The 23,432-nt window shown below is 43.1% G+C and overlaps 1 protein-coding gene across 5 annotated transcripts in view; it reads left to right on the forward strand.

Annotated features, from left to right (window-relative positions):
* Nucleotides 1–22,958, forward strand: part of PARP8 (poly(ADP-ribose) polymerase family member 8) — a 164,074-nt gene extending 141,116 nt beyond the window's left edge. For 2 of the 5 annotated variants that reach the window (XM_044446283.1, XM_044446285.1), the window contains 12 exons: nt 1,867–1,959; nt 6,119–6,244; nt 8,465–8,530; nt 11,581–11,648; nt 12,405–12,453; nt 14,208–14,320; nt 14,530–14,602; nt 15,698–15,767; nt 18,229–18,305; nt 19,228–19,297; nt 20,696–20,780; nt 22,559–22,958. In XM_044446283.1, coding sequence (XP_044302218.1) covers nt 1,867–1,959; nt 6,119–6,244; nt 8,465–8,530; nt 11,581–11,648; nt 12,405–12,453; nt 14,208–14,320; nt 14,530–14,602; nt 15,698–15,767; nt 18,229–18,305; nt 19,228–19,297; nt 20,696–20,780; nt 22,559–22,661 — 993 coding nt within the window. In that variant the 3' untranslated portion in view covers nt 22,662–22,958. Of the gene's footprint in view, nt 1–1,866; nt 1,960–6,118; nt 6,245–8,464; nt 10,571–11,580; nt 12,814–14,207; nt 14,321–14,529; nt 14,603–15,697; nt 15,768–18,228; nt 18,306–19,227; nt 19,298–20,695; nt 20,781–22,558 lie in introns of those variants that run through there. The other 3 variants (XM_044446284.1, XM_044446287.1, XM_044446286.1) reach the window with 3 other exon arrangements.
* The last annotated feature ends 474 nt before the right edge of the window (nt 22,959–23,432 follow it).

Below are 23,432 nucleotides of genomic sequence, written 5' to 3' on the forward strand. Positions count from 1 at the left end.
AAAGTTTCATGACAGGAGTTAATCCCTCCTTCCTCTGTGCCATGTTCCCCTGCCAAATCATGTTCTAGCCAGCCTCCCAAGCTTCTGCTTCTCCTAGGGCCACTTCTTACTGTTTGCACACACCTGTTCAGTGAGATGGCTGAAGCAGAGGAAGGTGTGGCTTTTTCACGCCTTCATGGCTTGGAGCACCTGATGGGCTTCTCCAAATGCTTCCAAGGGCTGCATGCAACTTACCAGTCTCAGGTTGCCTGTAGGTAGTTCATCATGCTCTATGAACCAGGCCAGTCCACTTTGACTGGCAAGTCTTTCCAGTGGCACAACCCGGAACTGAGCCTAGGAACTCCAGTATGCAAAGCATGGGTTCTGCCACCCTGTCACAACCCCTCCTTGAAATGTTGGGCTAATTCCATCAGTGTTTTTCCTCCCAGGCTTGTTAAAACACTCAGTGTCAGCTGGCCTGCTCAGTGGACCAGCCCCAGGGTGATTCTACAGAACTGGACCCACTGAAACACATGGGCCCAATCTAAAGTATCTTAATGTTTGCCTGCAGGGCAGATCTCTTAAAGTTTGTGCATGGAGAGCCAGTGGAGGTAATAAACATTTCCCTTTCTCTCTGTTGCTCGAGCTCTCTCTTTGTCTAAAGTGCCATGCTACAGTGCATCAGACAGTGTTAGGCTTCATCTGCTGCCTAATTCAATGTAACACAGCAGATGAGATGAATCAAGTGAGTGATGCTGTACTGGATTTGAACGATGATGGCTCTTCCAAAGCAATCTCTGTGAAAATATTTCAGAGTTCGAGTCATCATGCAGTCATTGAGGATTTTAAAAATCCTGTAAACAAAACTTCTAGAACCTCTAAAGGAAGCACAGGAAACTGTATTAACGAAAGTGTATATCTGGTAGCACAAGCCTCACAGAGGCATCCCTTCCTGTGTTACAGCTGCTGCCATATAGGTTTTTAAGTCAGGGAAGGGGCAAGGGCACGCAAATGGGAGGAGAGCTTGGCCACCGTTGTGCTGCCCAGGACGTCATTGGGGTGCAATGGGGCTGAACTTCAGAATGAGCTTGGAACCAAAAGAATTTGGGGGATAATAAATCAGCTCATTTGGAACTACATGGAGGCATAAGGGAGAGAAAAGGCCGTCAGTGGCCTTTGTTCAGAAACCTGAGAAATGTTTGGGTGGTTCAGTCGCTCACCCAGTGGCACAGGAGGGAACGACTAATGGAATTGTTTTTTGATTTATTTTCTTCATGGTAATCTGTTTTTATGGTCTTTGTTAAACATATTCTTATTGATATTTATTTTTCTACTTTGCATGGTTTATATTTGGTATGCCACCTTGAGAGAGCTGTTTTCCTAAAGACCTAACAAGAGTGATATATTAATTAGTATAATTGTGCTCTGTGGTCTAGCCCCACTACCCTTGATCCCTGGGGAGGGTCAGCAGTTCTGAAGTGAGGATCCTGCTCTATCATTTAGAGCTGCTGAAATGTCTAGAACCCTTTACAAATTAGGACCATTCATGCTTAAACCTGGGAAAATAAGAGTAAATAAGGTGCAGTCTGGGCTTTAAGGTCAGATTCCCTTTTCAGTTCTTCCCTGCCCAGTCTGTGGAAGGCTTGTGATATGGATGCCGCTGTGGCAGGGTGAGGAACCAAAGGCGCTCCATCTCAAAGTCCATGCACGTGCACCCATGCTGCACCAAGACACACTGGGATCCTTGCAGTACGCAAACCTTCCAAGCACAACAGTGGTCATTTTGCTAGTAGAAATTTCATGTATGCAAATTACCTCTCTCTCTCTCTCTCTCTCTCTCTCTCTCTCTCTCTCTCTCTCTCTCTCTCTCACTCTCTCTCTCCATAGCCTACCGTGTGTGAACGGGAGCTGTGTGTCTTTGCTTTCCAAACTCTAGGAGTGATGAATGAAGCTGCAGATGAAATTGCAACAGGGGCTCAGGTAATGTGAAACAAAAACATGAACATGAACGATTTTTACACAGGCAAGTCTATTATTAATCATCCTCCCGTGTCATTTTGCTTCCTTTTAGTATGCTTTGAACAGTCCCAGTACACCAGACTAAGGATGCCATCTATGGAAGTTTAGGCAGAAAAAAGGGAAATAATGCCCAGCAGGCCTCAGCCAGCACAGTGGAATTTGTAGGCTGTTTTTCTGTTGAAACTTGTATTAGAATCATGCCTTATTGAATAGGATTGCTTATTGTGATCTTGTTGAGTAGTTTGTGTTTTACAAAGAGTTCCAATTTCACCCTAGAGAAAATGAAAAGCTGAGTAAATCTTCAAACTTTCATGTTTTTCTTTTGGAAAACTACTCTGCAAGTTTAAAGCCCGTATTAATTGCATTTGTCAATGTATTTCATATGAATTACATTAAGCTCAACTCACCTTAGTTGTGTAAATTTGTGCCCACCTCACGCTGCTGGATTGCCATCCCCATCATCTGATCATTGGTTATGGCTGAAAGGAGCTGGAATTCACAGCATCTGGACAGCTGCAGACCCCACCCTTTTGGTCCCTAGTTAAGTAGCCAGCTATGTCTTGGCTGAGCCAGTATTTGAATACATGTTTCTTGTTGATAAATTTAGTACTCTGTCCACTGGGCAATGTGGGCACCCCAGTAGCCGGGTTACTCATTCATAAGAAGTGAGCAGAAGAGGGAAAAGAAATTCGCCTAGATCCTTCTCTTCCTGATGTTTCTCTTTTATATTTCACTTTTTGCAAGGACCATCTCTTTAATTTCTCTCCAGAGATCTGAACATGAAGGTTTTAGAACTTTTCTTGGTATGAGTCAGATTCCATCTGGGATTGTGGAAAGAACCAGAGGGAAGTATTAATCAAATTCCTCCTTCCCACATTCTTACTCTGAATGTTTTCCCCAAGTAAAACATTTTAAATCAAAAAGTGTTATCAGAAAGCTGGAAGGACTGAACAAAGCAATTCATTTTATCCCATGTTATTAAATAAAATTATATTTGTAAGTTAGAATTTCAGAATATTTGGCAGCTAATATATCACAGGTCTTTGCTACAGCTACTTAAAGCCCCTTTTCAACATCATGTAGCCAAATACATGTACATTTTTTCTTTTTTTTTTTCTTAGAGCACCATTAATTTTGCTAATTATTTTCTCAAGATTGAATCTAAACTTTGATGAATCAGTCTTCCTTATACAGTGAAAGATAAAAGCTGTCAGCTTCAAATTTTATCATAAGCCTAGAAATCCCATAGAATGACTCATGTTAAAGGATACTTTTTCTTGCTACTTTTAACCAGTTAATCGTATGGCTTTGGTAGAGGGTAATGTTGGAAAATTGATCTCTGTAGCTCAGTGGTGGTGAACCTATGGCATGCGTGCCACAGTGGGCACACAGAGCCCTCTCTGTTGGCATGCAAGTCAAGTCACCTCAGCATCACCCCAGCAGCCAAGGATAGGATAACAGTGCACATAGGGGCCATGTGCAAACTCAGAAAGGAGTAGTGGTGCCAGGTGATGACATTACAAGCCACAACTTGTTAGCCACGACTTGTCCAACTTTTGCATGGCCAGTCAGTGCGCTGCCAAGGGGACAGATAGATAGATAGATATATTTGCTTGGACTGGCTGTGAAGTGTTTCTTTCTTAAATTAAAACCTCAGTTTTCAGGTTTTATTATGTTTAGAATGGGCAGAAATGATGAGCTGTGCAGAAAAAGCTACTCAAGAAAGGCCTTTTCAAAATTGCCCTCTTTTCAATGGAACTTTAGCCCTGAATTAGGGTTCGGGGTGTGCACCAGAGTAGGGTTAGGGTTAGAAAAACTAGGTGTCCTGGCATAAGTTTGATGGTTGGGATGTGTTTAGAATGGGCAGAAAGGATGAGCAGTGCAGAAAAGGCTACTCAAGGGAGGCTTTTTCAAAATCATCCTATTTTCACTGGAAAACAGGGCAGGGTTGGGGCAATGGTGATGAACCTATCACACGCTTGCCGCAGAGGGCATGCAGAGCACTCTCTGTCAGCACGCGAGCCAAATCGCACCAGCATCGCTCCAGCAGCCAGACGTCAGGTTACAGTGCACACAGGGGCCATGCCCATGCTCAGAATGGAGTAGCAGTGCCAGGCAATGATGTCTCAAGCCACGAGTCAGTAGCCCTGACTTGTCCGAGCTTTTGCATGGCCTGTCAGTCCACTGCCATACGCACGCACGCACGCACACAGTAGTCCCCCAAAATTCGTGGGGGTTACGTTCCTAAAGCCCCTGTGAATTGTGAAAAACCGCAAATTTGGTGCCGGCAATGGGCACCAGACGCCAAGGCAGTGCAGGCGGGAGGCGTGGGCTGGGCCGAGCCAGGGGTGGGCACACGCGCGTACATGGCAAGGCAGGGGCGAGCATGTGCAGAGATTGTTTTCGCCGAGCGAGTGCAAACTCAGAGGAAATGATCTCCTTGCGAGTAAGCCGCCGCACGGCGAGGTGCCGGCTTACTCGCAAGGAGATCAGCTTGGACTCGCTTGGAGAAAAATCCCGTGAAAGACTGAAGCTGCCAACAGTGAACCACAACTTCACGGGGTTATACTGTATATATATTTGCTTGGACTGACTGTTAGTTCTTTTTTCTAAACTAAAACTGCAGTTTTCAGGTTTTATTTTAGTGTTGGCACTTCGTAATAAATAAGTGGGTTTTGGGTTGCAGTTTGGGCACTCAGTCTCTAAAAGGTTTGCCATCACTGCTGTAGCTCCTTCCTGATTTATCACATTTATGCATTAACATGGGGCCACCTCTAGTCCAGGTCATACAGAAGTGAGGAACAAGGCTGCAGACTGGCCCTGGCCACTCTGAACAGCTTACTCCTGTGTTGCATTAACTGTTCTGGGCCCAACTCGTACTGTTGGTTCTCATCTTTAAAGCCCCAAACAGCTTAGGATGCGTCTGCATGAACTTTGTACTTTCTCCTATACACTCTTGCCTGATTGCTAAGGCCATCTTTGAGGCTCTTCTCTTGGTGCTGCCACCCACAAGGGTCGCTACCAAGGAAAGCGCTTCGTCCACAGTGCCTTCCCCCATCTGCGGAATGACCTTCCCAAGGAGGCCTGCCGGACGTCTTCACTGCATACGTGTCGAAACCATCCTAAGTCATTCCTCTTCCAGTAGTAATCTTCAACCTGTTGCTCTGATTATCAGTTTTATTTCTGGCTCCTTAATGTCTGATGTATTGTTTTTATATGATCATGGCTGTTGTACTTTTTGTATGGTTGTTTTATTGCTGTTCCTGTATTTGCCAGTTGGGCAGTATACAACTCTAGCAATTACAAAAAGGCAGACCTCTCGTACGATGATATAAGGAGCATTTAGCTGAGATCCTGTAAAAATGAAACACATGCCAGACCTTGGTCCCATCATCTGAGGGCGAAACCTGCTGGCAGAGAAGTAGCAGTTAAGAACTGTGCTAAGCTGCTGAGCGAAGCCTTCAAAGGAGAAAGGTTAAGTGGGCGATGTGCACTGATCCGTTGAAACCTGATATGACTGTAAAAGATGAGATGGAACAAGCCGAGGTATATTTATTGATGCAGCCTGATTGACTGTGGAAAACAGGTGCTGACGGTTAAACTGTGTTGAGGTTTGGCCTTATTACTAATTGGTTCTGGTTCAGTTTTTAAGTAGGACTAGAATAGACTTCTGTTTGTGAGCAAAACTGCTGTTTTATACCAAAAACTTTCACATTTTAAAATGGTGATTTTAAAATTAAATTAATATAAAATGTATGACCTGGACGTGCTATTGGGGGTCATTTGCTGGCTTGTTTGGAGCTCTGTGTTGTGCACATTGCATATCAGTTGATTCAGAGAAATGAGTAACTGATGGTTGCAGTACCTGCATCTAGCTATCCGCTGTGAGGGCACTGCAGCACAGCAGAGTTCAGGCCAGGAACTCCTTTCCCATGGAAGCTGCCATAGGGAGTAACATGTCTGGGCCACAGTGCTGCCAGATCCTCTGTTTGAGACCCCCAGTGAATGAAAAGGGGATCTTCTTTTGCATTGCTGAAGAATCAGATATGTGATGTATCAGTGAAATTCTTTCTTGCAAAGCCTTTTTTCAAGCATGGGCTGTTTTTGCTTTCATCTCCAGGTTGTAGACTTGTTGGTATCCATGTGTCGCTCTGCATTAGAATCACCCAGGAAAGTTGTTATTTTTGAGCCATATCCTTCTGTAGTAGATCCCAATGACTCTCAGATGCTGGCCTTTAATCCCAGGGTATGTATGTTCTATCTTTTTTGTGGCTCTGTGTGTGTAAAGAGTAGTGCAAGAAAAGCGAAAGCCTCCAGACCCACAAAAGCATGTTCCTTGAGCCAGGACATTTTGAATGCAAATTCTTCTTATAGGGCACTAAGATTTATATATATACACACATGCAACTATAGTACAAATCATCTATAAGAAACATAATGAAAACTGGACTTAAGCAAATCACTATCATAAGCTGCTTTGAGTCTGTGTAAGGAAAAGCAGATTAAAATCTAATAAATAAATGAAAACAAAAATTAAAAACAAACTATAAGCTAGGGTAATGGATTTATATTTAGCATTTTGATTGCATATATTGTGTTATACTGCATGAGAATAACAAGAAATCCCAAGGCAGAGCTGAGGGGCAGAGGGCACCCCGAGGGCTGCAGGCCATGTCACATTGCCCATCCCAAGGCTGGAGACATGCCTATAAGTTCTGGCCCCTCTCTTCCCCTCTCCTTGAGCAGCAGCCATGGAAAGCACCAGAGTGGTTGCCTTCCAAGGTCCAAAAAGCAACTTGAAATATCCTCACAGAGGTCAAAAAGCAGGCAAGGAAGAACAGAAGTAAGGAACTGCAGGATCCTAAACCCTCTCAGATCCTGGGTTTAGAAGCCCTTTGAGGCAGAAAACGCTAAATGGGAGATGGCAGGGCAGCAATTCTTTGCAGGATTTTTGGAAGCTCCCAGCAGGTGATGAGTCAATATGACCACCTGCACTAATGCTGATGAAGTTAATATATATATACACACATATAAAACCAGCCAAACAATTATATGACCCATAAGAAAAAGAGGCCATTTTGCTTCTCCTGTAGTTCCATAGTGAAGTACAAAACCCCTTTCCTTGGCTTGAAAAGCAGGGCAGTGAACCTCTTTGCACACAGTCCTGTGGCTTCAGGCAGCTTCTAGATGGCCATGGGATAATTTGGAGACTCAGCTCTAGCCTTGGGAGTTGGTCTGAGGTTGGCGCTGAATTGCTGCCCTCGGATCAGCTTGCCCCCAGACTCGCAGCTAGTGAGGAAAGAACCACCATTTATTTATTTATTGAGAAAATTTCTAGGCCGCCCCATTTGCCGAAGCCTCGGGGCGGCTTACAAATAAATAAATTAAAATACATAAATTAACAATATAATTTATTGTTATAAATTAACATGGCTGCCGCACCCCAGTCACAGCCTCAAACCACATACATAGCATCTTGGCAGCACCACGGCCTCCTCTCCTCAGGCTCCAAGGCCAAGCACAGGCCACTGAAGTTGGCCAAATGTTTTAGATTGCAGGAGGCACATGGAGGTGACCTTTGCCTCCATGCACCCTCCATCAGGCATAGGAGAGCGCTAGTCGATTATGTTCAGAGGGTTATGGGCAGCCTTATTAGGCTGTGCCATCAGGCACAACCAGTTTCATTGTAGCACAAGTTTATGTTAAGGTCATCAGGATCAATAATGCAGGTTTTAAGCTGTGCAATGACCATAATTCTCTGTAACTTCAGAAGAGGAGAAAATATCAAAATTGGGTGATCCTTTATAAGTTAGCTAAGTGTTTATTGCCTTTTATGAAAGTGATATGCTTGATATTTGTTTTGATTATATTTCAAATAAATGGTTTTGTGTGCGTGCGTGTGTGTTTGTGTGTGTGTGTTGAAGTGCGTTTGAGACATTTTGGCGTATAATCCCATCAGTTCCACCCAGGCAGCATGTAGTAGTTCAGGATGCTGGGAGTTATAACCAAAAACAGCTAAAGAGTACCAAGTCCAAGAAGGCTGGAGTAAGGTGCCCCAGTTGGTAGTGTACAAATAGATTTGAGATTAAGGTGAGGATTGGTGTGATGGTGCATAATTACACAACTGCCTCCCAAAAGCAGAGAAATGTAGAAATAGTTCCACCTAGAGCTTCTGGGGAGGAGGAGTATTTAGGGTCTTCTCCAAGGCTAAGATTTGTCAAATACGCACCTCTGTGCTCTCCATTTCAACTTTCCAACTGTATCTCTCACACACTTATGGATGAATCAGTTGAGGAAGAAAAAATGGATAACAGGATTTGCAGATCTTATTATCAAAGAGTATTATGATGGCTATAATGTATAGTTTTGTATACTGTAGTACAAAAGTGTTTGTACTTACTGAGTACATTGATAAAAATAACAACATAATGCTTTATTGGGGATCTCTTCATTTATTTTACCATAGAAGAAGAATTATGACCGAGTCATGAAAGCACTGGATAGTATTACTTCTATAAGAGAAATGACACAGGTAAGCATAAAACTCGAGTTCCCTAACTGTCAGCAAGATATATCTGTTTATGAGTATGTTAGTGTATCCTTTACTAGACCCATGTAAGAAAAGCCTATCAAAATAATAATCTCAGAGAGTCCAACAAGCTGCAACATAAAATCAGTTACCAGAACACAGGCATGTAAAACCTGAATGGCTCCACTGAAATAAGCAAAAATGACCCAGGAGCTCCTATTTTCAGTGTGGGCTGCCTCCGAGCAGGTGGACTGATCCTTATAACAGTGGAAGAGCATTGATCCACTCCTGCTTGCTGTATTTTAGTCATTGCTGTGTTTATTTATTGGGAATGCAATGCTTTGACTGAGCCAAGCCAAACCTTCTAAAGGAAGGACATTGGTTTGGTAACTATCTGTTATGACAGTGGCTGTACAGCTTGCTCATTTACATGCCTTGGGAGAGGGACTGTTGTAAGGGGTTATGATCATGAATGGGGTGTGCAAAGGGAGGTCCCTCCAAATCAGGCAGACGTGCCTTCTGTGAGCAGGATGTTCCAAGACTTCCAGCTTCTCTCTCAGTCCCCAAACAACACAGCCTACTCCATTCATCAGGATATCCCAACGCTCTGTGTATTCTTTTTCTTTGGGGATGGTGCAGGTAGGCTGCCTTGGAAAAGGGAGGAGTGACACCTGCATCTTCCAGCTCTGTCACACACGCTCAACTCTGGGTCCAGTTCATCATACGCTTAATTCATGTATGCTTATGGCTGTTCACAAGAATTATATATGGGGATCTAGAAAGCAATATACAAACAATTATTCTGAAAGGCCCCAGTTCCTATATTATGTAAAATCATGGGTTGGTATTACAGGCATGAGTAACACTGAACACCCCTTCTTTCTGCCAGCATGGTTTACTCCTGCTGTGGAACCACCCAATCCTATTACGACTAGCTAGGGGTGCAGGGACATCATAAGAGCCCTGCCAGATCAGTCCAGCATTGGGTTCACACAGTGGCCAACCTGCTCATGGCCCCCAGCAACTGTTATAGAGAGACAGATTGCTTCTAACGCTGAAGGAAGCATGAAACTATCATAACTAGCAGTCATTGATATCATGTATTCGGAACAAGCCAGGATCATAAACCATAGTTTGATCTTGGCTTGAGCAAACCAGTTAAACTAACCTAACAGTTCTTCATAGTTCAGGCATAACAAGAAATCTGGTTGGTTTGAAATGGGAAGCAACAGCTGCTGACCCCTCTTTAAAGCCACATCAGAGGAGGAAAGGAAATAATAGATGCATGATATCAAAGCCGGTGGCTGCTAGTACTGTTGTTTTCAGAGATAGCATTGTGTCTGAAATAAGCCAAAGTAAGCATTAAGTTGCAAACCAACTTTGCATTAAGAAGAATCCTCTTAAGATTTCAGAATTTGGGGCCAATTATTCTTTCCATTAAGCAGCAGTACCTATTTTCTGGCAGTACCACTAGTGCGTAAGGAATGCTCACGTATTTTTATGAAGGGTTATCAGTCAGTCAGGGTGCAATTCTGTTCATGCTTACATAGAGTTGTCATACTTTTGGTTTGTTTGTTTGTTTGTTTGAGCATGCAGAAGATTGTGCCATAAAGAGTGAAGTGCAAAGAAGTGATAATGATAGATTGTCATGTGATGGTCTCATTGTGAACAGGTTTGGCCTGACTGTCCAAGCCTTTTTAAAATCAGCTTCAAAATGAAGGCACTGTTAACTATGCACAGGGCAGCTGGTACAGCTGTGAAGGCTTGTCAAGCTGCACTCGGGATTCTTGGAGTGCCTACAAAAATGACTAAAAATCAAAAATCCACCCCAAAGATGGGAGTATTTAGAAGGAGTGCTGAATGCCGAATCATTCCCTGTAATAGCGAACTCAGGTACCGAATGTTGAGAATGAAGCCAGAACAGGGCTGTGGAGAAATAAAAAGGAAGATATCAGCATAGTCAGAAAATTCACAATATGTGTACAGCAGCTAATTGCCAAAAGAAAATCCCTAATAGGATGAAAAGTCTTCAAAACAGCTGAATGAGACTTGAACTATGCAGGAGCAACAGAGAACTGGGGAGCAATTTAAGAAGAACAGGGATGGATTAGAATGGAGCATCTGGGAAGGAAGCATGGAACCTTGAATATGAATTCTCCTGCTAGGGGATCCTACACTGCAGGGTTTTGCTGCACATTCTACTTGTTGTACCTAAGTCTGAGGTACAGAACTGGGTTAGGTCGGGGGCAGCCTGTGCCCCGGCAGTGCACGGCAAACTGCAGGATGTTAAGCAGTGTGGCCCTGATTCTGAGGTCACTTTGGGGTGTGTGGCCCATAAGGCCTTCACCTCACTTCCCTTTATACTTTGTGCTGGGAGGAGCTATAGGCCTGTGAATCCAGGGGACCCAGGCTGCTCTGCATCCCACTGTGTCTCCAGTGTCAGATACAGCTGGGCGTTCAGACTGGCCGAGGAGTAGGGATGGAGTGTGCTGAAACTCACTCGCATGGTGGGGCAATCCGGCCATTCCACACGCATGGAGTTGAGTCTCATGCCTGGACTGTGTCTAAGCAGGGAAATCCCTCTGTTCTCTCAGGGCAGAAACAGCAGCTGGCGTGGGGAGAAAGCCAAGGGGATTTCTCAAGGAGGTGGGCTTAGGGCATACACCCCACCCCTGGAGAAATCCCAAGAGATTGTGGGGCCAGATTTAGAGTACCCATGGGCAGGATTAGCCTTGTAGGCCACATATTCTGTAGCCCTGGTTCAAAGCAAAATACTTGGTGGAACCATCAGTACTTTTTCAAATCGGAGGGAGTTTCCAGAATCCACATTGGTTTCAGTCTCATTCCAGAATGTCTCGTGACCATAATGCTGATATTATGATAGAGCTAGTTTTACTTGGAATCCTTCCTTGAACATGGGGTTTATTTATTTATTTAACACTTTTACATACTGTTGTAATAGCCTTTTGGCTCCTTGGACAGTTTACATGGCCTTCTTGGCCCCTTCCAACTCCTCTAATCTATGATTCTATGATGCTATAATTATTTTCTAGGCACCTTATTTAGAAATAAAGAAGCAAATGGACAAACAGGACCCACTTGCTCATCCTCTCCTGCAATGGTAAAAGGCATCATTTAGATTATATGCCATCTGTTTGATTTCGCAATGCTGTGTATTGCCCTTAGCTCATCCCATATATTGTTCACCTGGGTATGCGTTCCCTCACCTCTTTCAAAAGGCTCAGTCACAATGCTGCAGTGCATCCCGCCTTAGGAAACCCATCTTTATCTATGGCTCCTTGTAAATTGATTGAGTTCTGTCCATCCACCTCCATGTACAGAGGCTGTTAACGTTCCCTGTGTGTGATGGATTAGGACTACCGAATGGACATCTTGGCAGTATGTGAAGGCTTCCCTTTGCACAATAAGGAATTTCAGTATAAAGGACACCATGCACAATGGATGCAGATTGCAGGAAAGTTCAGGGATGCCACTGAATCCTATGGTGAATGATTGTGCATTGGATTTGTAAATGTCAAGTAAAAGTTACTAAAAATGAGTTTGACTTCTCGATCACTGGATGAAGTGGATGAATAGCAAAAATTCTATCAGAGCAATACATTTTAACTTGAGCATAGACAAGGAGCCCATAGAGTTGAGTGCATTCCATATCATAAATTAGCACAAATGCTTTTATTAATTTGTGGTAAAGTTCTCCATTTCCACTTGGTTGTATGGTACAATTGTTCAAGCAGCCTATGTGCCAGAGGACTCGTCTTGGTGTAGTTTGATCTGTGCGCAGGCTCCAGGAAAATGGAGTGAAGGAAAAGCTGCAACTTGTCTTATTCCATATATTTCTGTATATTATTTATTTCAGGGTTATTTCAAGTAATAGATCACATATTGTCAAGTTACCTGTCAATAGGGTAAGTTTTATGTTCAAACCAATTCCATAAGAAAGGGGTGACCATTTGCCAACTGACAAAAATTAGATAAAAGTGGACACAGATTTGCATGTGCTAATATATACCGGTGGACATTTATCCCATGCCGTTTTCTGTAAACTCTATATTAATTATTCAGATTTAAATAGGCATACAATCCATCTCACCTGAGTGGGAAAGACTATGATCCAGGTGACCTGTTCAGCAGCAGATGTGCCTTGCTCTGTTTGTTGCCCAGGTGTTCACTGATGATTAATTTCTACAACTGTGGATATTTTCAGTCCACTGTCCAGGTCTGCAGCTGAAACATTTAGTTAATGAAAATGTTCAGAGGTAACCGTGGCATCTAATGGCAAATTCATTAATTTGTCAGTTATCCCACAGCTTGAGTTAATCGATATGTAGTTTGGGTTAAATGGGTGTGGGGGGACAATCCCATATTCATGGGTTTGAATGTCATGGTATCAGCCTTTGCATGTACAATTTCAGGGCTGTAATGAAAACAGGGGTTTTTAGACTTGCACTAGCACACATCTCCACCATTTGTGGGTTAATCAATCAGCCCACAGATTGCTGCCAGAAGCCACCTTTCCATTCAAACAACCTCGTTCTCCCTCCTTAGATTGGACTTGAACCAATTAGGCCTTCACCCAGAAGATGCCTTTATATAGAGGATTGTCCTCTGTAAAGTTCAACACATGGCAGCTAGTGTGGTGTAGTGGTTAGGATGTTGACCTGGGACTCAGGGAAATCCCTGTTCTAGTCCCTGCTTGGCCATGAAGCTCCCTGAGTGACTTCGAACCAGTCAGTGTTTCTCAGTGTCACATACATCACAGGGTTCTTGTGAGGATAAAAATGGAGAGCAAGAGGACATTGTCAGCCACCTTGGGTTACTCAGAAGAGGTGGGTTATATAGAATGTAAAGCGGGATATAAACTCAATCATATGTAAAATCTATCATGGACAAATTGATCATGGACAAAAATGTGTCCAAAATCACCTGTTTTCAGTCACGTCCAACATGTATTTCAAATGGCTCATGCCATTCAGTGCTGTTCTTCTAGAAGTCAGTTTCTTTCTTTACCCTTACTGGACTCAGCCTCACTCATCCACACTGCTGTTCACTCCAAGTGGCTCTGACAGTTCATGTAGTTTAGCTGATCATCTTGCAATATTGTATTAATCAGCAGAAAGGAATATTAGATGTGCTGTTCTCAGAGAATATCAGTTTTAAAGAATATTCTGTGCAGTCCTGATAATCTATTTTTATTTTTTTTTGCATGACATTAAACATGAATGTTTCTTGTTGTGCATAGGAATATTAGGACCAAACTCAATAGGATGCAGGAGATCTTGGAACAGGTGTTTGATATATGAAGGGTCTGAATAGGATGGGGGGGAAGTTGCTTGGGGAGGGATTAACCCTTTCCAGCCTAGATTGTTTTCCTTGCTGAAAAGCCTCCCTTCCTCTCAAAGTGACTATTTACACTTGGGAGCAAAAGAGGAAAAAAAGTTTACTTCCACGTGTTCCCACCGCTGATTTCCTATGCCAGTTTGGGTTCAGGGAGGAGCAGGCATTGCTGCTTTGTTTGACCTTTCAAAAGCAGAGAGATCCTATTCACAGAACTCTCATTTTACACCTTAGTCTCATTGCTCAAATTCTTACTAAGCCTGTATTTGAGAATTTGAATCCATCATTAATATTGTTTTACCCATTTGTTCCTGTTCTTTTATAGCAATTGAAGTTTATGCACACCCCGCATCAGTTTCTTCTGCTCAGCAGTCCACCAGCCAAAGAATCAAATTTCAGAGCTGCTAAAAATCTTTATGGAAGTACCTTTGCATTTCAGTGAGTACTGAACAATATGAATAAAAGCATCACCAAATCCCAGTCCTGTCAATGAAGCAAAAAATGAGCATCTCCTACCCCCAAATACTCTGAAGTGGAGAAGTTTCCTCTTTGGAGTGTATGATTTTAGAGAAAATTGTGAATTGCATTAGGCTGTTTCATAGCAGTGCTAATCTCCCTTTGTTTTTGTGTTTGGTTTTCTTTTTAAGTGGGTCACACATTGAAAACTGGCACTCTATCCTGAGGAATGGCTTAGTGGTTGCTTCCAACACAAGGTTGCAGGTAAACAAACAAACAAAACAAAGCCTTTGCATGGAAAATATATGGGGTTCCTGTTAAGGACAGCTTTGGGCCTGAAGCATTTAGGACATGCTTAGACAGAAAAAGGTCCCACAGCTCCCAGCATTCTCTAGTTAGCCCTGCTGGCAGTAAAATGCTGAAGCTGTAAGATTTTTGTCTGTCTAAAAATGCACAAGATTGCACCTTCAGGTAAGCTGTAGGCAGTCTCATCCACCATTTCGTGGGATAGCTACCGAATGGCAGCATGCTGTTAGGTACTTGTGGTATCCTTCTGCCAGTGGAAGCTAGAAGAGGAGACTGGCTGAACTCCCTACCCCAAGAAACTATCAGCAGCAGAAAAAGAAGGAAGTGTGAGAAGGTATAAACAGGGAAGCAACATGGGGTTCAGCTGTGTGTGTCTAGGCTGAGTTACAGGCTGGGTTAAAGTCCAGCTAGGTCTCCATGGGCACCAGTGCATCCTCAGGCTCCACTATTAGAACCATCTGTATTTCAGTTCCTAAGAACAGTTTGTGAGCTTAGTCCTCATCACTAGGACATTGGGAACATGGTTTTCCTTTTAGTTATACCACTTTGCTTCTGTGAAATGAGTATTTTGTGGCTGGCTATGCCCACCATATTGACCATTTTATGAACCAGCAATCCCCCAGTGGCAGTCATTTTGTGAATGTGCCCATGACATTTCCCCAAAAGTCCAAAGGTACCCACTGTCCCAAAAGGGCTGGAGAATCTTAGCTCTAATGCATCTGTCAAAATCTTCATGGAATTATGGGTTCTAAGGAGGGATGTATTTGAAGTAAGTGAGGTGATCTGGGAGACAGCAAGTGAAGAATACAGCAGAAGTATTAATGAAAATGCTAATTTTGCCACTACCATCAAAGAAGGGTTAGTGTATTGTACATACACATTGCTTAGACTGGGGTGTCAAACCTGATAGAGCATGTATAATCAGCTTTTGTACATTGGTGCAATCGTTATTCATTCAAGTGCTGGCATTTGCATATATCATGCTCTTATTCTGTAAAACATACCAAATTAAGAATGACTTACAAGCTGTTTGGTGTTTTCCCCCCATTTCAGCTCCATGGTGCAATGTTTGGAAGTGGAATTTACCTTAGTCCATTGTCAAGCATATCTTTCGGTTACTCAGGTGATATTTATAAATCACTCTACACTGGAGGGTTTGTGGCAGGGAGAATATTTTGTGTGGTGTGCTTTTCAGTTTACCTGTTCAATAAGCTGGTGATTGCCTTTTCTCCTTTGAAGGCTAGAGGAAGAAAGGGAAATTTTACAGGGCAGGAACCAGCTAGTTATAGCTCAGAAGTGGCGATGGCCAGGGAAGTCAGATGGAGCTCATCAGGCTAATACAGCTATTTTAATTTATTGTAGCCATTATTACATTGCAGCTTTTGGGGGCTGCATGGAGGAGATTATCCCTCTTAGGTAGATGTCCCACATACCTTCTTAATAGGCTAGCTTAGCCTAACCATATGCCCCCCTTGGCAAAATATGGCAAGGAATTTCTGCTACCAAATATACATGGGCAACTCCATCCTGACTCTAAGCACCCATCTATGGTTCTCCTGGCCTGCTTACCTTAAAGCTGTGTCAAAGAGGTGCAGGAGGACAACCTTACATGTGATGAAGCTACCAAACCCCAAGATTTGCTCCCTGCCCCCATATTCCCTAGAGCAGGTGCAGACAATATGTGGTCCTTGTCTCCCAGTGCCTGCCCCCAGGTTGTTTGTGTGTCTCATAGCACCCATAGCTAGGGATGTGAAAATCAGGCTGGAATGCAGTTGTCATGCATTCCCCAGATGACTCTTTCACACTTGCCCTGGCCAGGAAGCGACCCAGTGCAGCAAATGTTCAAGAACAGTAACAGCTTCCTTGTGCAAGGTCTGCAGAGTACTTAATTCTTGTGCAAACTATGCAAAGCCTGCAAGTCACGTGTGCAAGCAGAACTCCACTTGAACAAGTTTCCTGCTAGACACCCACATAAATGTTCAGTGCAAAGAAGATGTAGAGAAAGTGGACAGGAAGCTGATACAAAAAGGATTAACTTAAACTTGGAAACAAGCCACATTTTACTGTTGCCACAGCCCATGACACTATGGGACAGATGCTTGCTGAATTTGGTGGCAAAGAACAATTCTGAACTTCCTGGGGAAGTACCCCATGGCTGCATTGTCCCTCCAGCTGCAGCCTTGGCAGCGGTCCAGGGTGCAAAACTGGCCCTTGGATTTCCGAAAGTTGCCCAGTCATAGGTGATCATGAGAGTTGGTCAGATAACTGACCTTCCCCCATAAAGGTCCCTCTAGGCACCCACTGGCATAAATCCTTTTCCACCTCCACTGAAGCTGTCAGCTGTGACCAAGAAAGCTATCTGCTAAAGCAGGGGACCTCAAACTTTTTGAATAGGGGGCCAGTTGAAGGGCTGCAGTGGCCTTCATGGGCTGGTGATTTGGGGGTGCCTGGGGGCGCGGGTGGGTGTGTGGGTGTGTGCGGCAGTGGCTCGCTCACTCGGAGATCTCCCAGCGAGTCCAAAACCATCTCCGAGCGAGCCACCAAGAGTGTGCGCGTACAGGAGGCAGGCAGTGGTGGCTTTGTGCTGCGAGGCAGTGGTGAGCATGCGTGTACTGGAGGCAGGTGGCTGCGGCTTGCTCGCTCGGAGACCATCTCCAAGCCAGCAAGCCACCGCCTCCCCACCCGCGCAGCAAGCATGCACGAGGGCAGCGAACAGCGGTGCGGGCTGGATGGATGGCCCTGGCGGGCCGGATCCGTCCTGCGGGCCATAGTTTGAGGACCCATATGCTAAAGTGTGTATTTCTCCCAAGAATAACTGTGGTTGCCAAAGGCATTCCAAAGGGTCAGTTGCAAGCATTTCCCCCTAAACAAGAAATACACCCTTCTCCCCACTCCAACCCTGTCCCCCACAAAAAACCCTGTAGTCCCAGTTGGTGACTAGTGAATCCCACATTGCAAAAACCAGGAAAATTATATGGGCTTTTTGCTGCAATGGAGGGCAGGCACCTCCCTTATAAAGCAGGCTACAGATTTCACTGAAACTGCCCCTGCAGCATAGCTGTATGCCTCTGTCCCTCCTTTGGGGTGGAGCAATCAATGGGCTGGAAGAGCAGTATTCTCTGACATTAAGAGAACCCAAAGTTTTCATCAAACTATTCCACAATTCCCCATCCAGGGAGCTGGCTGGGAGTGTGATTCCATGGTTCCCTGCATGTGTGGTTATCTCTGCTCTTGATTTGGAACAGGCTGATCTGCCTTGGAAATGGGGACACATAACGTGCATTCTACCAAAGCCCCAGTCATGTCAATTAACGTGATATCCAGAAGAGTTTCAACTCATTCTTAAGCTGACTTCAAAAGCTGACTCTCCAGTGTTTTGCTGGAGCAGAGAGAGGTTTTAGAATACCGTATAAGTGTGTCGTATCGGTTTGCAGCATAAAATGTGCTAAATTGCCAGGACTGTCAGCTTCTGGAAAAAAGAATCAGCATTGACATCCATATCTGCTTGCACTCTCCATGTATATGAAGTGGAACATCTGACTTTTTACGCACCAGTATGCCTGATGTAAATCTAATGTCTTTAGGGATGAACAAGAAACAGCAGAAAGTGTCAGCTAAAGATGAGCCTGCTTCGGGCAGTAAAAACAGCAGTGTGTTACAGGTAAAAGAATATATGAAGCATTTCTAAAAGACATTTACTTTTTATGGTCCTCCTAGCTCAGGGGCTATGTTGGATGGGAGCTTATTTAATCCTACTGCATCCTTGAATTCTTGTGGTGACATGAGGAGAAGGGCACATCCAGAAGTACCATGCATTGGCCACAGCCCCGTGTCAGATATTCTCATGTCCATTGCTGGGGGTTGGCTGTGCAAGTCGGTTCTATTCAGGAATACGTTTTGCAGCTGACATACTACCCACTCATGCAGTTCCTTTGGATGGACTTACAAGTATCCCAAGACAGAGTAGTTCTGTAATAGTTCCTATTTATACTGCTGTAGATATTATCCTAATTTGGAAACCTTCACTAGTTCATCAAAAAATATATGAGTCTTGTAAGGACATTATTCAGCAGGGAAAAATTGGCTCTGTCACTAGGCTAGGGTATTGGAACTGACAGTTATAGGCAATATTATAAGGCATTTATAGCTTTCAGAATAGAGATTGTATCAAATGCTTACAGCAAGAATATGGCAACTGAACCTATTAATGCATCTTTCAAGGGTCAACTATGGGTAGTATCCTGTTCTGCCCATGCACTTGTGGACATGACCTCTTGCACAACAGGGCTATCTTCTAAAATCAACTCAAAAGGTGTTGAACTGCTTACATCTGGAACCGGGCCGATCAGCCGAGCTCACAGGAGGGAGTTTCAGGGGTTATTTCTAAAACTGCAGAAGCTCCTTTGTACATAAGTGCAACAGAACCAGTGGAGGTGAAGGGGCCCCAGTGCATATGGCCCCAGATTCACAAATATTTTTGCCTTGATTTTTTTTTTTGCAAGCAGTTTAGTATGCAGTCAATGTGTATTTGACATTTAATATTTAGTATAACCTTACCTTCCAATATTTGTTTTCCTTTACAGTCACAGAAAAAAGGACAGCAGTCTCAGTTTTTGCAAAGCCGAAACTTAAAATGCATAGCCTTATGTGAAGGTAAGCCAAAAACCAAAGTCAAAAGTGCTCCCTCACCAGTTAGAAGGAGGCAACTGTACCACAGAGTTATAGTCATTTTCTCTCTGTGGGGAGCCTTGGAAACTGTAGTTTGGTGAGAGCAAACTAGAGATGTCCAACAGAGATTTCTCTCCCTCATCACCAAACTGCAATTTCCAGACTTCTTTGTCAAAACAATGACAAATAGGGGGCATTGCTACCTCTCCAGGCAAAGAGTCACTGCTGTGTTTATTTCAAAAATAAATGTTCAGTAATGCCACTGTCGTTTTAATAGTAACCCATTAAATGTCTCAGTCCACAAGTAGTGGGACTTTGAGGATGAGGTCACTGCTACAAATCACTGTGACAGCACAAGAGGATAAAACTGTAGGAAGTTACTACAGCCACATAACCCACCTTAACTTTCCAATCTGTTGTACTACCTTAGTAAGCTGACACAGTGAAAGGAAATACTGTCCATGCTTTTTCTCATCTGTTCAGGGAGATCATGTGTGATGGGCAATGACAGGATCAACCCAGCTGAATATTGGGTTGGGTGGAATGCCAAGGAAGTGTTTAGGTACCATGTGTCCCCCTTTCTCTGAAAGCCATTGTTCCCTGTTACACAAATAAAGCCAGTGGCAAGTGCTTTTTCTGCAGTCATTAGATTACACTGAGATGACACTTTATTTGTATATTGCTCTTCCACAAGATAAATTGTATTCAGCCAAATCCATCAGCTCCAGACTAAACACTAAGGCATTCTTATAGACTGTTATTCTATACAATCTATCTTCTTCTTCAATTCTACTGCTTGGTAAAACTGGTTAATTGATTAATTTTACATCCATCTTTAATTAACTTAGCACAGCATGCCAGAGACCCTTCCTGTTGTGGTCCAAGTGTCTTAGCATCAGCTAATGAAGTCATGGTTAAAGTGTCATATTTTGAATATCTGGACACAGGCACTTAATCTGGCATTATACAGTAAAATAGGAATAGGCAGAATGGTACCCACTGGGCTCCAGTGTGCCCCCATATACTTTTCCTGGTGCCACCAAGATGCCCTATCCCTCCCAGAATTGTTTAATTAACATGTTTTCTCTCAAGCAGCTACAGGTGCAGCAAAATAAATTTCTGCTTGTACTAAAAACTTGGGGTTCAAAGGATCTGGCTTGCAGAACCCACCTCTGCCTTGTACTCAGTGTTTTAGATAGGTTACTCAACCTTTACAACACTTTGTGTGGCAGACATTTTGTGGTGGTGCCCAAGATGGTTTCTCAAATTTCCAAATATGTCCACAGCCCAGAAAGTTTGCCTGTCCCTGTTCTATAATACCTTGCTCTGTCTGTACAAGATAAAGAAACCTGCATCCTTCAAGAATTCCTCTCTTCCTTATAGTGATAACTTCACATGATCTGCACAAACATGGGGAGATATGGGTAGTTCCCAACACAGATCATGTGTGTACAAGATTCTTCTTTGTGTAAGTACAGAGTCTTTCATTTTTAACTGTTGTAACTTTTGCTCAATTGCAACAAAATGAATGAAACTGCATACAAAAACAACAGAAGGTGTATCCTGCCCCCCCCCCCCCCCCCCCCGCCCGCCATCAAACAAGGGCTGTGTTTTTTCTCACTTCTTTTTCTAGCCACAAATTCTTCCTCTATGGTTGGGAATCTTCTTTTCCTAATGTTTTTGGTTTTGCAGAAATCCAGCACTGGCTGGTGGTTCCAGCGTCACAGAGTGGTGCACTCCAGGTTTGAGTTTGAAAGGAGCTATCGATTTGGAGAACATAGTTCAGCACTATGGAAAGCTCCTCAAAAGTTTGGACTGAAATGGATATATTGCTCCATTGACATTAGAGCCATTTGGTTTTCTGGCTTTTGTACAACTTCTCCCACTGAAATGCCTCTTAGGAAAGGTTAGAATGCCTTTCCTAAGGCTTAGTTACTGGCAAGAAACTGTTGAGACTTAAACATGCTGCTATTTTTAGTAGTTTACATATTTTCCAACATGCCCCTTTTATCTTTGTCCCTATCCACCATTGGCATGTGGCTTCCGAGAGTTTCTCAAAATGGAATTCAGGCCATGGGTTGAAAGAGATTCTGGCTTTATGATCAGTCATGGCTCATAAGGTTCCCTGAATAATAGCTTCTCCTCCTTGACTGCTCATTCTATGCAATATTCAGCCCTAGATGTGCACTTATGGTTCATTCAGGAAGACCGTGAGGATCATTAGGCTTGAGCAGTGTTGCATTTGAACAAGGTGTGCTCCAAAATAAGTCCCAGAATATTTGGTGAGATGCAAGAATTCATCAGAAGATTGCTCAATGTTGAAAGGGTACTTTCAACACTGAGAATTTAAAAACCATCGATTCAGAATATGTACCATGTCCATAGTAAACAGTGAGGCTACTCTGCCACTATCCAACTGCAGGGCCAGGAAATTCAGCCTCATCAGGTCCCTCTAGAAAGCTCTCTGCACAATGCTTTCAGGTGTAGGATACAGTAGTACATACGGCAACAATTCACAATAAGATTGGGTCAACCAAGAGGGTAGTTTTCACCCTTTTGGGTTGGCATTCAACAGATTTTCAAGCACAGGTTCCCCAAAGGGATCTCCTGTATGCTATTGCAAACAGTGAAGATAGCTTTCTTGCTTAGACACAATGATCTTCCCATCTATCTTGTTGGTTGTCAAGGTACTCAATCAAGAAGGTAGGCAGGGATCTCACAGGAAATGCAGACTGGAAGCACACTGACCAGGAATCAAGAGATACAGTAGGGTGTGCCGCCACCCCCAGAGACTGGTTGATGCCCAGACTGAGGTAACAGGGCTGGCTTCATTAGCTCCAGACTGATTCCAGCATCACTTCCTTTCCCCAGTGAAGAGGATTATACACAGCTATGTCAGCCCCTGGTAGAGTTGCCTATAGTTTCTTCCTCCAACCAGCAGTCCCAGTGGTGCATGATTCATTGAGTTCTTGATGGGCCCCAAACATCTGGTCCCACAGAATCTAGGTTTTCACTGCTTCTCCAGTAAACACATGGAGTTACTACAGCTGTATGCTGAAGTAACCTCTTGCTTCTTTATTTTCCAGCCTCGCTGTTGTATACTGGTACATCTCAAAGATATGGCACAGCCCCTTCCCTTCCCTTCGCGTCCCATGAAATATATATAGGATAGAGAATCAAACTATTTCTCATAACTCGGAAGGTTTCAAAATATTAAATATCTTTCTTCTGTACACTTTTTTTTAGCTATGAAGATGGCCAAGTAGGTGATACGAGTATAAACACCCAGGAGCCAAGCATTCATAAAGAGATCCTCCGGGTCATTGGTAATCAAACTGCTACTGGTTAAAAGGACCACTCTTAATTCCTTGATGTGATCTGGAAACCTTCCTCAGTCTCAAAGCTGGATTTTGAACTGAAGAAGATGTGGAAAAGAAAATCTAATTTATTGTTATTCTGAACAAGTTGACCCTTTGAATACTTTTTTCTTACTTAGCATTTCTTATCACAAAGAAATATATATAGATACATATATCTAAAAGGGATGCAAGAAGCAACTATAGGGATAGTGAGTCTATTGATACAATACAGTTGACAGTTAAAACAGAAGTTTTGGTTGTTCACAATAAACAGAATTTGAAAAGGAGTTTTGTGCTGATATTTTTATATTGCATTCTTGAATTGCATCAATTTAGTACTGTCTACCTGTATTTTAAATTTACAACTGAAAGAGAAAGTCTTCTTTTTTTAAAGTGGAAGCCTACGTAATACAGGATATTTTGCAATTAGCAGAATAGTCACATTTTAATAAATCATATAAACTAGTTGCCTGGAACATACTAAATGTGGAAAAGTTAGCTGTAATATATTCATTCTGCTATATACAAACCATGTACAGGATCTAACATGCTACAAAATGAAAGGGAAAAAACTTTCTGCTGTATTAACATATATGCCAACATACAAACAATTACTTTTCCAATGATTACCATAAGAGCATGAGCTTCATTCCTGTAGATGCAATTCTTCGAGAAAACGTTCCTGGCCAACACTTCCTTCTTTAATGCTTTTGAAGAAAGACTACTAAGTGGTTGCTAGTTGCCTCTTTAAACAGTACACA

Source organism: Varanus komodoensis, unplaced genomic scaffold (genome assembly GCF_004798865.1).
Source record: "Varanus komodoensis strain SLA01 unplaced genomic scaffold, ASM479886v1 scaffold5, whole genome shotgun sequence".
Lineage (NCBI taxonomy): Eukaryota > Metazoa > Chordata > Lepidosauria > Squamata > Varanidae > Varanus > Varanus komodoensis.